At 53.1% G+C, this 14,028-nt stretch overlaps 1 protein-coding gene across 1 annotated transcript; it reads right to left on the bottom strand.

Annotated features, from left to right (window-relative positions):
• Positions 1 to 910: 910 nt before the first annotated feature.
• On the bottom strand, positions 911 to 12,598 carry F9 (coagulation factor IX). The gene is made up of 8 exons (XM_066182211.1): positions 12,515 to 12,598; positions 9,967 to 10,130; positions 9,602 to 9,626; positions 7,668 to 7,781; positions 5,885 to 6,013; positions 3,663 to 3,901; positions 3,013 to 3,136; positions 911 to 1,644 (listed from the first exon to the last, which is right to left on the bottom strand). Exons 1-8 carry the CDS (start codon positions 12,579 to 12,581, stop codon positions 1,097 to 1,099), a joined length of 1,410 nt encoding a protein of 469 aa, XP_066038308.1. The 5' UTR covers positions 12,582 to 12,598; the 3' UTR covers positions 911 to 1,096.
• Positions 12,599 to 14,028: the final 1,430 nt, after the last annotated feature.

Here is a 14,028-nt window from a genome sequence, read left to right as displayed (position 1 = left end):
TCAGGGTGTCCCCAGCCTCCCCCACATCCATCCCAGCAGGGTCAGGGTGTCCCCAGCCTCCCCCACATCCATCCCAGCAGGGTCAGGGTGTCCCCAGCCTCCCCCACATCCATCCCAGCACAGGTCAGGGTGTCCCCAGCCTCCCCTGCATCCATCCCAGCAGGGTCAGGGTGTCCCCAGCCTCCCCCACATCCATCCCAGCAGGGTCAGGGTGTCCCCAGCCTCCCCCACATCCATCCCAGCACAGGTCAGGGTGTCCCCAGCCTCCCCTGCATCCATCCCAGCAGGGTCAGGGTGTCCCCAGCCTCCCCCACATCCATCCCAGCAGGGTCAGGGTGTCCCCAGCCTCTCCTGCATCCATTCCAGCAGGGTCAGGGTGTCCCCAGCCTCCCCCACATCCATCCCAGCAGGGTCAGGGTGTCCCCAGCCTCCCCCACATCCATCCCAGCAGGGTCAGGGTGTCCCCAGCCTCTCCTGCATCCATCCCAGCACATCTCAGGGTGTCCCCAGCCTCCCTTTCCTTCCAGCACTGCTGGAGCCACCTCTGGGCTGAGGATCATGGCTGCTGCCCATGATGTACCTCAGCCTGACTGATGTGAAAACATCTGTTTGGGAGCACTGTGGGTGCGCTGCTGTGCGTGTTCCCCTCCCTCGTGGGCTCCTGCTCCAGGGATGCTGCTGAGGCCCCAGTGCTTCCTTTGTTGGAAAGTTGGGCTTCCTTTGCCCACACTGCTGTGTGCCAGCTGTGGGCAATGCTGGTGGCACACTGGCCTGGGACATGTGTGAGCCATTCCCCCTGCTGATCCACCAACCCCTGCATTCGGGCTTTGGGGACTGACACCACCACAGCAGCACCAGTGCACTCAGAATGGCAGCCATGGGCCATTAAAAGAGCTTTTGATTTCCTTATTACTACATTTTTATTGCGTTCTCTCAACTTTTGCCTTCCAAGAGCACAAGTTATTTCATTCACAAATGTTTATTGAAATGCACTGGCATCTCAAAACCACAGAGATTGCTGTGGTTCCTCTCCAGATCCCCGGTCCGCCCTCTAGCATGGTGCAGCCTCCCCAGCAGGGCACAGCACTCCCTGGGGTCAGGGGAGCCTCGTGGTGTGCTTTATCCACTTCACATACTTGGAGACCCTGGTGTAGATGCCGTACTTTCCCGGCAGGGCACACTCCTCTCCCCAGCTGGTGATGCCCGTGAGAAACCAGGTGCCCTCAATCTCGGTGGTGTAGGGCCCCCCGCTGTCCCCCTCGCAGGTGTCCCTGCCCCCGGACGGGAAGCCTGCACAGAACATGTTCTTCAGGATGGTGGTGGAGGTGCTCTTGAGGCAGGTGGGCCTGTCAACAAAGGGCACCTTGAGCACCTGGAGGGTGGTGGCCTGGCGGCCGCGGAAGAGCTGCTTGCCCCAGCCGCTGACCGTGCCCACGCCTTGCTTCAGCAGAGTGTTGGTGAACTCGTGGCTGCCCAGGCAGATGGGGGTGACGTAGCTGTTGAAGGTGAGGGGCTGGTCCAGCTCCAGCAGGGCGATGTCGTTGTGGTACTCGTTGATGGAGGCGTTGTACGTGGGGTGGGGAAGCAGCCTCACCACCTTTCGCCGCTGCTCCGTGTGGTCGTCGCTCCTGACATCGTGCTCACCTGCAGAGACAGATGTGGCCGGGCTGCACCCCTCCATGGCAGGACCGGGGACTTTGCCATGGGCCATCCCGCCGTCATTCCAGCCCGGCCCAGTGGCTGCCAAGGGCTGAACCCTCAGATTGCTCCTGCCCAGGCTGCTGGCTCCTTGTCGAAAGAGCCAGTGTCACACCCCCGGCACAACCCAGGTGTGACACCGGGCACGCATCGCCCGCTCAGGCACCAGCCATGCAGATGTTTTTTGCCAGAGTCAGCAGCAATGTGGCTGTTTCGGGGATTTAGCACCCCCAGAGAGATGTAAGGAGATGTCGCTCCGGCAGCAAAAGGGGCAGAACTCACCGATGAAAATAAAATCTCGCTTTAAAATAAATCAGGCATTAGTGAAACTTCCCCTTTCCGACCCCCCAGAGCCACGGGGCAGGATGGGGCGTAGTGGGACACCGGTGCCGCGCCCGATGCTCACGGTGCCCCGCGCCCCGTGCCCGCCCGAGGCTCCGCCGCTCGCAGCCGCTGGGATCGGGGTGCCGGCAGCCTGGTACCTTCCCCCGCCTTGTGTAACAGGTAGGGAGAGGGCAGGGCGAGCGTTCCGTGCTCCCAGCCCGGCCCAGGGGCAGCGGCCGGGGCCGCCCGCCGGCGCTGAAGGCTGGGAGAGCAGGATGGCTTTTCCCGGCCGCTCTCCCGCAGCCCCCGGGGCCAGGGGGGCGTTTGTCCGCTGCCGCGGGGCTTGTGCGGGCCGTGCCGGGCTCTCCGGAGCGCACCGTGGCCCCTGAGCAGCGGCTGCGGCGCCGAGCGCTGCCGCGGAGCCGGCGCGGAGCCAGCCTGAGGTGAGCGGGGCCGGCGGGCTGGGACGGGGCAGCTTCTGGGCGGAGTGGGGATGTCAGCTCCCTCCCAGCCTGCTGCTACCGCGTAACGCAAGGCAAACGTGCGGGAGACTTTCGGGTGGCTTTTCTTAGGGTGGAGACGCCTGCTCCTGCTGGGGACCCGAAAATGTGATTCAGGGATGGAAGTGGAGAAGCAGAGAAGCGTAGGGGAGGGGAATGCTTGCTCCACCGGGTTTTAAAGCTGCCCGGATGAGCCTGTGGCTCGGGTGAGCTCGCCCATGGCCAGGTTGATCTGTGGCTCTGGGACCAAGGCAGACCCAGCTCGCTGCTCCGAGCAGAGGTGGTGGTACCTGCAGGGACCGGGCTGATGGAATGCTGCAACTTCAGCTGGGGACTCCGAGCCCCACAGCAGCTCACATCAGGCCCCAGAGGGGCTCGTGTCAGACCCCACAGCAGCTCGTGTCCCGCTGCTGCCCGTCACCACGGTCACAGTGCCCTGTGCCGTGCCTTGTCCAGCCCTGTGTCCCTCCCCTCCTGGCCAGGTGCTCACCTGCCACAGCAGTGAGGTTGTGGGTGTACTCCGGCTTCAGGCAGTGTGCTGCTGTCACCACCCACTTCTCGTTGATGATGGACGCGCCGCAGAAGCCCAGGCCCTCGCTGTTCACCAGCAGAACCTGTGGGAGCAGGGGGAAATCACACTCTCGGGTTTGGCCCCACCCTGGGCCAGTGGAAGGTGGCCCTGGTGACAGCGGGGGGTTGGAAGTAGCCGATCTTTAAAGGCCCTTCCAACCCAAACCGTTGGATGGTTCTGTGATCTGCTGAAACTGATGGAGCCATTAAAATGGGTTGCATTTCTCCTTGCGGAACTCCCTTCCCTCACTCTTTATCTTACTTTTGGTACATTCATGGATACTGGGAGATCTGTTGCTGTCGCTCAACCCTTTGTGCCCCAGCAGGTAAAGCTGCTGTGGCTCTGACTTCTGGCTTTCTTAGCCAGAGGAGAGCCCCATGCAGGCAAGTTTTGTTGATGTTCCACAGCTGTGAAACAGGCATAAAACTGTGCACGGAAATAAGATGTGTTCCTGTTAGGCTTGAGAGTACTTCCAGTCTAACCTAAGAGGCAGGATTTGGGAATTTAAAAGTAAGGTGATCCTGTATTCAGGATCTGGGGTTAGAGAAGGTTTGCAGAAAGAGCTGTACCTGCCAGGGCACCTCTCCTTTCAAGCTGTCTGACCCGCCGACGACGCGTGTGCCCGTCCTGAGCACAGGGGTGATCCTGGTGGTGGCAGCAGTGCTGGTTTCCGTGGTGTTGTCCAGCACCTCGTCAGGGCCATCGTCAAGGTCGTCACCGGTGACGTTCCAGTGCTCAAAGGTGTTCATGGATCGGGTGAGCTTCCTCTTGGCTTCAGGAGCCGTGATCCTCCCGCAGGGGTACGGCACTGGGAGAGGAACAGTCACAGCTGTCACTGGCTGTGTCACACCGAGTTACGGTGACCACAGGGGCAGGTGAGGAGGGAAACGCTGCCTCACCTCAGCACGGTTTGGGCCCAGCACGGGGCTGTGGGCTGACCACGTGTACCCTGGGCATGCCTGTGCCTTTGGAGCCACTGCACCACTGATATGTAAGAGTAACAAAAGCATAGATTGTTCCTGGCCTTTGGAAATGACATCTGAACGGCTTTAAAAGTGAAAAAAGGCTCGTGTTGAGCATGCCTGAGGGGCCGGGGCAGCTGTGCCTGCTCTTGCCAGGATGTGTGCTGCATACCTGGGAATCCTGTGCTGGGCAGCCGGGCGCTTGGCCGGCATTTCTACAGCAGTGACTCCAGAACAATAAACAGCCAGCTGGGAGAGGGCAGGAAACAACCTCTGCCAATTGTACAGATAATCCTGCTTGGCACCAAGGTGAGGAAAACATTAATAAACTCTTCCTAGAGTTGTATATTTTCTCTGTTAATGAAGCTCTCATCTGTAGGCTCGTTTCAGACAAGCTCTTCCCATTCCTCTCCCACGCAGTGTGTGCCGAATTCCTGCTGGTAGTGGCAGTCAAAATAGTAAATAGCACCAGGCATTGTCTTTCATCTGAAAAGCTTTCAGAAGCACTGAGCAAACAAACATTAGTGTAAAATCAGATGTGTGTGTGGCCTACTGAGACTTCGTCCTTTATTTTTAGACTTCACTTTAGGAACACGACTCAACTGAGTGTTGAGTGATGGGAAGTGGTACCTGCGAGCCTAGCCTATGAAATGAAGGTTTCAGAGCCAACAAAAGCTAAGCTTTTGCAGGAAGGGCAATCACCCAACCTGAAAGATGATCTTCTTCCTAGCTGTAAACCTTTCTGGTCCAGTGAAAGTGACACAGCCTGTTGGGCAATACAGGCCTGAGCTCTTGGCGAGATTCTTTGTTAACAGGGTTCCCAACCTAAGATACTTCCTAAACTGATTGCTGAGAGCCAGCACGTTCAGGAGGCCAGTGCAAGCTTGGGTGTGCAAACCCGCTGCAGTCAGGTGTAAGAAATGTGATAGCATCGAATGTTAAACCGACTTTAGATGACAGAATATTCATCTGCTCAATCTCTTCTCTGCCAGACGTGTTTCTGAGATGTTCATGCCCAATTAATTTGCTGTGTTGTGGGGGGTTGGGTCTGCACGTGTCAGTGTAGTTACAGGTATTGTAATGGTCTAGGAGCAGGGTAAAGCTGGGGAGCACAAGAGCCAGCTGTTCTTTAGCCCTTTGTGAAGCCGCAGCCTCAAGCACTGCATTTTCCTTCTACCCCACCTAATACAACAGCTGGGCCAGAGGCAGATCTCATTGAGGGTCTCTGCAGATACGCGCTGCTGGGAGGACAGCACCAGCACAAAGCTTCACTTGTACCCACCCAGCTCAGGTAATTATAAGGCACTGGGTCATGACCAGCCATGAAATACACCATCAGGAGGATTTACAGTGAGCAAAATCTTCTTTGGTTCTGCAAAGCTCAGAGCATCCTCAGTGTAGAATCAGTAATTAATTATTACCTCCTACTGGAAGAACACAGGAGTGAGCCCTGGCTGGGTGCTGGTGTAGCTGAACATCACCTTTCTGCCTTCAGAAAATTTCTGATCTCTATTTAGAAGTGTAAGATGGCTGGAGCCTGTCTGAGCAGCCATCTGAAACGAGCATTTGCCTTTGAACAAATCCCTGGACAACTGCCCTCCCTTTCCACTCACCCAGGCTAAAAAGGAGATGTTTACACTGAACCCTTCCAGCCAGCCCCCACATCTGCCCTTGGGAAAGTGCAGGGTCAGGCTCTACCTTTGCTAAACAGGAAAACAAGAACAAGGTTTCCAACACGACATTGCATCTGTGAAATTCATGCAACTAAATGCAGGACAAGGCCTTGAAAACTTTAACCCAAATCTCTTAAAAACAGTTCTAAAGCTAACCTGTGGGTTCGCAGGACTTCCCATCTTCATGCAGTTTATAGCCAGCAGCACAGGAACACACAACCTTCTGTGGGGGCTGATGACTGCAAAAGTGTTTGCAGCCTCCATTTTTAATAGCACACGTGAAGTCTGAAAGAAATTAAAATGAAACTGCGAGAGTCCTTTGAGAACAGAACTGGTCAGAGATTTGTTGAGACCCGGGGGTTTGGGCTCAGTGACCTCCCCGCGGTTGATCCAGACTATGGGAAACAGATGATTGTTTGCAAGGAGATGGGGAAGAAGGGCAATCCCACCCCTGCCCATAATGGAGGAGCAGTGGGCACTTCTTTGAGCAGGCAGGTTGAGGAGTTTATAGAGCCCCAGAGAGCCCTGGCACAGCCTCCTGCCTCCAGCAGCTGCGTGCCGGCTGAAATCTGGCAACCTGACCCTAAAAGGCTCCTGCAAATATTTGGTAACAAGCCACGTGATTTCCCCACTTTCGTGCTTTTGGCAGTGGGGGAGAACACCCTGTATCAGTTTGAAGCAAACCCTGCACCCACGCAGGGCTTTGCACTGGGATTATTGCTGGGCTCTGAACTTCAAGACAAGCCTTATGTTCTCCCTGACGTACCAACCGGTCGGCACAGCCTGGCCTGAAGACCCATTTCAGCAGGATGTGTGATGAAACAAGCCCCAGCGTGAGGCTGAGGGAGATCTCCCTGGCTTGCACCTGTCTTTTCCCACCCCACCCCTCACTCCTCTGTGGTGGGAACACCTTGGAGGTGGGAAACTACAAATCTGCAGAGGCCCTTGCCATTCTCAGTGAGTTTTCAAATAACTTCACAGCAGATTAACTCCACTCCTACTTCCTCAAGGACACCTCCCTTCCTGTAGCCATTTTAATGCCATCATTTACTATTTTTGCAGAGCTCTTCTTCACGCCTCACTTCCAGCTCTATTTTTGCTCCTCACTTCCCCAAGAAATCTGCAATGAGACTATTTAAATTTGATGCAACTTTGAAATGCTCTTTTTAACGTACACTCCTCTCTTGCCAGAGCAGAAATACAACTAGAAAGAGAATCTTTTATTAGTGCAGTGAGTCTAGCACATTATGCGAGTTGCACAGCCCCTGATTATATTATAAGAGCTGAATATCCCTCTTGCTTAAAATATCAGCTGTTTGGTTTTGATAAACTCCTCAACCCATCAGGAAAATATTTGCCTTTTATTTGCCTCCAGAATCAAGGTTGCTGCTGATAATTATAATTATGAATTAAGCAGAGTGTCATTGTGAGAAAGTCAGGATAATCCTGCCCTGCCCAGCACCTGCTGCTCAGCCTGGCATGAGAAAGGGAAAGGGGAATGGGAGAATGGTAGCTCCGTGGGGGACCTGTGGGAAAACCTGCTTTCAGCAGGGGAGCAGGTTGTCCCTGATTGAGCAGTCGCAGGAAGGCTCGTGCTGGGACACAAAGGAAGGGCTCTGTGTCAACATTTGCCCTGGCAGCCACAGCTGAACACAAGACCTTGAGCCTGAGTCTCCACTGAGCCCTCCCTTAGAGCAGGTGCCCAGGAGAGGGGGAGCTGGGGCTCCGCTGGGGCTGGGAATATCCGCTGCTGTGTCCCCAAGCACGTCCCCCTGCCATCCTCAGTGCCAACAGGCTGAATTTACAGCCCCCTGCAGTGCCCTACAACAAAGCACAGTGTGTCTCCAGCAGCCCCCAGGAGGGTCCCACTCTGACCCCACTTGGATCCCACGGGGTTTCCAGCAGAGCAGCACAGCCCCGGAGGAGCCCTGGTACGCACCTATCTCACAGTTCTTGCCTTCGTACCCAGCTGGGCACCAGCACACGTAGGAATTGATTTCATCCTTGCAAACGGCTCCGTTTTTGCACGGGTTGGGGTTGCACTGGTCCCCATCTTGGAGAGAAGACAGGGCAGTTAGCAAACACGAGGCTCCTCCGCGCGCCGCAGCATCACTGTGCAAGCTCGACAAGAGACAGCACAGCCCCCTTCTGTGTCATGGAGAGAAGTCAGGTCCTGGCTGCCAAGTGTGCAACAGACCATGTCAGCACGGGGCAAGGCAGCAGCAGGGCTTTACTGGAGTCCCAGCTGTGTCCCCCGTGGGCTGATTCTGCTCCTTTCAGCAGAACCCCTCCTCAGCCGCCCTCATGTCTTGGCCAAATTGGACAAGTTTAGAAGGTTTGACACTTCAAGAGTGCTTTAAGTATCCCGGGTTGTTTTAACGCTAACGCTGCTCTGTGGAAGTTTGGGTCTGTCCACTGGGGTGTGGAGACCTGTCTGTGTGTTACGATTGAGAACCTTCATGTTGCTCTTCCTTTCTCAGTCCTGTGCTACTGTCACCTGGTCTAGATTTTTGCTCATGTGCCAGGGCTTTTATTTTCCCAGCTGCCTCCAGCTGAGAACCTGAGGCTTTAATGAAAATACTTGCTTGTTGTGAAACGGGTGATCTAAAACTTTAGAAAAGTAAATCAGTGGAGTTAAGCGATGGGGGATGCCCTTTGAAATGCTTGTGGCAAGGCCTGGAGAAAGGGCAAGGCCTCGCTCTGTTTGTGTCCTGCAAAGTGGCAGCACAGTGTGGCAGACAATGGGGTTTTCAGGAATGGGCTGGAATGCAAAATGCAAACGGGAACAGAATGGTTTGGGCTCGTCTGAGTCCTGGTGTGGAGGTTTGCAGGTGGGGTGAGGATTGCAGCTGTTGTTGCTGCCTGGTGAGGGCAGCTGGGGCTCAGGGGCTGTGCAAAGGTGAGCTCCCGTGGGCTGCACGCTGGGAATAGCAGCTTGCACCCTGAACAGCAAACCAGGCACCTCAGATGACAGAGGAATAGGTGGCATTCCTTATTTTGATGAGCTAATTTGTTACAGTGGAAGGGAAACAAATGCAGTATTGAGTTTCATCAGGTTTTTGTTTTGTTTTTTTTTTTTTTTTCAGAGGACAGCCCTACAATGCAAATGTAATGTTTTTATTTTATAGCCTGGACTGAGTAATCTGAATTATTTAAGGCTTTTTAGTGAGATGTTCTGGGCACTTGGCCAATCTACAAAACAGTTCATTTATTGAAATGTCCTTAAAATTAGTTTCAGATGTTGTAGCGGGCATTGAAATCTTTTTGTTAAGGGACCAAGGAGTCGTTGGGGATGGAGGCTGAAAAGGAAAAAGCAGATGTGGAAAGAAAACAGTGAAGTAAGTGTGTGAATTGCAAACAGCTGTTTGCTATGATCATGTCGAGTCTCCACTTTAATATGGCATTTCTAGGGATTCATGCTGTGCCTTCACAAGGCGATGCCTTATCTGGAGATCTCTGCTTGAGAACAGAGCATTTGCTGTTTGCTGAAGGGGTGTTAATTATTGCTGTGGTATTTTACTCTGTGACACAGCTGAAACTGAAGCCCAGAGCGTGCCCTGGGCTCAGTGAGATCCAGCAGTCTGCCTGAACTGGTTTTGTTCCATGAAGTTTTTGAAATTTGTTCAGAAAAATCCTGCTTGAACAAATGAAATGCTAAGAGATTTTTTTTTTTTTTTTTTTTGCTTGGCTTGCCATTTCTATACCAACAGGACAGACCCAGACTGGGCGCTGCAGGATTTGGAGTGCAAGGCTCTGACTGGCTCTGTCAGTACAGTTTCTGGATGCTGAAATACACTCGTTACAGAAACATCAGGTCTTTATGCACTGAGAGAGGAATATTAAGCATTAGAACATGAAGAAAGCAGCTCTTACCAACGTATGTTTGCCAAAACTGCATCTGCAAAGGGAAAAAAGAAAAAATTTCCTTTGTTTTCTAATTCCTGGGTGTTGTCTGACTGAAGTAGTACCTGGGTGGCTCCAAAGCTGAAGGAAAAGACTTGCAGGGAAACCACCACCTCCGTAATCCCAGTGGTGACTGACAAAGCTTTTAAAGCAGTTCCCCAGCCCAAGTGATGGAGCACAAATGAGAATTAACCACGCCAGGTGCTGCCCTTGGCCCTGTAAGTTTTCTCCTTGCTGTTCCCTCCTCTTGCCCCTCTGTGCCCCACCTGAAGGGTGGAGAGCTGTGGGCCGGAGGGAACAAGGTGTTGCCATTTTGCAGCAGCAGCGACACTCACCGTCTTCTCTTCATTTTCAAACACTTCTCGGGCTTCTTCGTAGCTGCATTTTTCTTCTATGCATTCCCTCTCGAGGTTCCCAGGAATAACCTCTTCCAGCCTGTTGGAGTTGGCTCGCCTTTGCCTCTGCAGAACCGAGCTCGCCTCCTTGTTCTCAATGAACACTGAAATTGGGACAGGGACAGGGGCTGGGCTGGAGCAGCTGGGCTGGGCTGTCAGGGCTAAATTCTCCCAGAAAACACAAGCCCTTTCCAGGCGTGCACCCCCCACTGCCCCATGGCCAGGGACATTTCAGGACTGTTACTGTGGAGCCGAGCTTTCTTTATTGCCCAACTTAAGCGCAATCCGAAGGATCAAATCTGCAGAGCCAAAATGTCAGAATAGTCAATAAGCAGAAATGACTGATGGCAAGAGGGCGACTGGGAGCGCTGAAGTTTGATGCTTAAAACACCCTAAAGCAGACGGTGTGAGAATCTCCCATCACACATGCACAGACTGGAATAAGCTGTTTGAGAGGGGAAAATAACAGGCTGTTTCATGCTGCTGCTTGGTGAGGTCTTGTTTGGACACGGAAATTGTCCTGCTTCATCTGCCTGTGTGGGCTGTGAGAGGCCATTTGCCTCTGCAAGCAGCTGTGGCCCTTGGAAGCAAGGGGCCATTTCCTCCTCTCCCTGCTCCTCATCCTTGCCCACGGCTCTGGGTACCAGTGTCTCCTGCAGGAGATGGGGAGGGGTGGCATGAGCCTTACTCGCCCCCTGGGCCACGTCCTGGCAGTGGCAGGGCCTCCAGCAAGAGCTGCTGGCACTGCAGGGACCCCAGTGTGGGCGGGATGGCCACAGTGGCCACCAGCCTTGCCGTGGTGGTGCCTGGTGAGGGGCAGTCCTGTCACGGTGCCACCAAGGGTGCTGTCCTGGCAGGGCCATGGTCCACCAGCAGGGACGGCAGCAGTGGGTGTCCCTGGCAGGGTTTGCTCCCGACACACCTCTGCTGAGGGCTCTTCTTCACCCCCCTAAAACACATCATTCACCCGGGAGATGTCCCTGCTTCCCTAGCCTCTCCTCTCTCTCTGCCATCCCACAGCACGCCCAGAGTGTCCCTTTTTGTCACCAGATGGCAAGGCAGAGCAGCTCTCGGAGCCGCGGTGGCCCCCCGGGACACGGACCCTCCTCTGGGGGTCTCCAGGGAGGGCTCGGGCAGTGTTGGACTGGCCCCACGGAGGGTTAGGGACAGCGTGAGCTTGGCCAGCAGGGAGAGGGGACACCGAGGGACAAACATCCATCCCTTCTCACAGCCAGGTCCCTCTCCCGATCAGAGCAGAGCCCAGCCTTGCTGAGCCTGCAGGAGATGGGTTAGCGGAGCTCTGCTGAGCCCCAGGCGGGTTAGTTGGTTCACACCAGGCCACCCTCAGTGGAAGGAGCCCCTACACTGGCAGGTGTCTTCTGCAAGAGGCTGAAAATGGTCCTTCAGCTCTCCCTCAGGTGGCATGCGCCAGGCACCTGCCACAATTAACCCGTTTAATGGAGAGAACTCATTTTCATGAATGCAGCTTTACCTCCCTTCAGATCCCTCTAGGCTTTCTCCCTTTTACGAGCAAAACTTGGTTTGGACTGAAGGCTGCAGGCCCTGTGGGGTGACAGGAATGGCACTCACCGGGCTGGAAACCATCCTCACACTGAGAATACACTCACACACCGTTTATCCAACTTCTGAACCAGAGCCTTGAGAGAGCGAGACTGGTCTCTGGGCCAGGTGCTGCCAGGGCACAGCTGTCCTGCCCACTCCGTTTTATAGGGTGGTGGCAAAAATACGAGGTTCTGCTCCCTTTTCATTGTAGAGCAAACATTTTGGAAAGAGCTTTTTTTTAACCTGTTTCCAGCAACGCTTCAATGAAAGAAGAGAGGGCAGCCTTGCAGCAAACAGGAACTCACACTGGATGTGAACCAGCCTCTGCTGGAACTGTTGCTGCCACAGATAAATCAAGCAGCAGCCTGCATTACTGTGTGTGATTGCCCACATCCATCAACCGCCCTATCTTGTCTCCTGCTTTGGCTGCATCCTACAGGCTTTGTTAAAATCACGCTGGGCTTGGCTTTAAACAATCCTCGCAGCGGCCACTCCAATGAGTGTTTTATGGAGGTGAGCACTTGTTTGCTCTCCAGGACGAAGTGATGGCACACAAAGAGGTGTGACTGTCACTCCACCGGCAGCGCTCTGCCCTTCTCCCCTTCTGCGTGTGCCTTCTAAAATGGCTGAATCGAGCTCTGAAAGCTCAAGGATGCAAAAAAACCAAAGAAAAATTCCATTCTTAAAATTAATCCCTGTGACACACGCTGTATAAAATCAGCATGAAAGCTATTATTTCATTTCCCCAGAAAAGAGCCAGAGCTTTAAAGAGGAGCTACAAAATGCAGCAATGCCTCTGAGCTGTTGTCTCCCACAAGACTACACAAGCTGTCGCACCACCAAGTGACAAACTGTCCCTTTGCCAGTGTCTGTAACACCCTGTACCCAAAAGTGAAGGGTTTGCTCAGTTTTAAAATGAACTCACCTGTATTTTCACCACCAAGACAAGTTCCCAGAAGACATATGGAGAGTATGAGGGGGATATTTGCCATCTTCTCCCCACTGCCCACACCTCTCACTGACAGCTGGTTCGGGCGGCGGAGCTCAGTCAATAGTTCCAAAGTGCAAGTGCTTGTTTACTGACTCTGGGTGACCCTTGAATTTAAGGTCCCCAGATGTTCCAGTGCCCAGCAAGGCCAGCAGGATGTTCCGCCATGGGAATCCCACGCTGTGTTCCGTGGCACTGGGGGTGCTCACCGGCTGGCAAACGCCATCCACAGGGACGGGGACGTGCCCTGCTGCATGTGCTGCTGTCTCCCAGGCTGCAGCTCCATTAATGGCCCTGAGCCTACTGTGGCCCTTGGGTGGGTTTTTCTCGAGCTTATGAACCATAAATTCTGTGCACTCAGTCCAGACAATTAGGAACGTTCCTTTGTGAGGCAAGGGGCGCAGGCATTTCTGGTTCACGGTGTTTGCAGTTACCTCTGCGTGCGACACAGACCCAGCAGCTGCAGGTGAAGAGGAGAGGCTGAATAGGAGTTGCAGCCTCGTGAGATCCGTCTTGTCTAGGTGGAAAAAAATCCCCTATCTTCCTTTTCTTGAGCAAACAAAAGGTCCTGAAACGTATAATTCATCTTGTTTCTTCTTGCTCCATTTGAAATGATCTTTATTCATCGCTGACAGTAGCTTTTGTTACCAAATTTCTGTGGTTGATAAATGAGTTAGGATGAGGTAATGTGCTGTTGATGTAAATCGAATGCAAAGTGGAGAAGGTAATGATCGCCTCTCACTTTCTGTGCATAAGGAAATGCAAATGTGAGAAAATAAATTGAGCTAAAATGCTGAAACAATGCATCTCCTATCAATAAAGAGGAGTGCGGAGAATGGCCTGCCATGACAAAGGATAATTAGAATCTCATTACTGTAAATATTTTGCTTTAGAACATAGGTCAGTCAAATTATTTTAGGTTTATGGTGCATATTTCACGTGTAATAGTTTTTGCAACATTATTGCCAATTAATCTTCAGACAGAATGCCAAAATCATTAGAATAAACATGGCTATTAACACAAACAATTTCTATTGTTTACTACTATTGCTGTCAACTTCTGGGGCACTAATTTGAAAGCCAAGTGCTTCTTTTCATTTATTCTGCAAACAAATCCTGAGAATTGTGATCCCCAGCACGGGCCCTTTGGAGATGAAAGCTTTGTTGTTTAGGTGGGTGACATCGATCAGATCTGGATGTATTTTGACTTAGTGTTCAATGTTCTCAAAAGAAGAGTGTTTAAAATAACACTGAAGGGATGTTCCTTCCTATTAAATAGGCTTGCGGTAGCCTATTGAGCTGTTAGGAGATTCTCTTCTGGTTTGATGTGGTTTGGGCTGTTTAAATGAAATGTCCCCTTTTCTGTTGGAACAGATGCATCTCACACAAGATTTCTGGGCCCGTGCCTGTGCCCAGGGCAGAGGGGGCTGGCAGGGCTGCAGGGCAGCTTG

Source organism: Chamaea fasciata, unplaced genomic scaffold (genome assembly GCF_029207755.1).
Source record: "Chamaea fasciata isolate MVZ Bird 193981 ecotype frontalis unplaced genomic scaffold, bChaFas1.0.hap1 SCAF_4, whole genome shotgun sequence".
In the NCBI taxonomy this organism is placed as follows: domain Eukaryota; kingdom Metazoa; phylum Chordata; class Aves; order Passeriformes; family Sylviidae; genus Chamaea; species Chamaea fasciata.
The sequence above is the reverse complement of the archived record's forward strand: the minus strand, read 5'-3'. Positions and strand labels throughout refer to the sequence as shown.

What these genes read in the sequence shown, in the direction of transcription:
- F9 (XM_066182211.1), bottom strand. Translation starts at nt 12,581, where the DNA reads ATGGCAAATATCCCCCTCATACTCTCCATATGTCTTCTGGGAACTTGT. An exon ending in GTTTTGGCAAACATACGTTG is followed by an intron (nt 7,782 to 9,601) that starts GTAAGAGCTGCT and finishes CTTCTCTCCAAG; the next exon opens with ATGGGGACCAGTGCAACCCC. An exon ending in AGGCAAGAACTGTGAGATAG is followed by an intron (nt 6,014 to 7,667) that starts GTGCGTACCAGG and finishes AATTTCTTTCAG; the next exon opens with ACTTCACGTGTGCTATTAAA.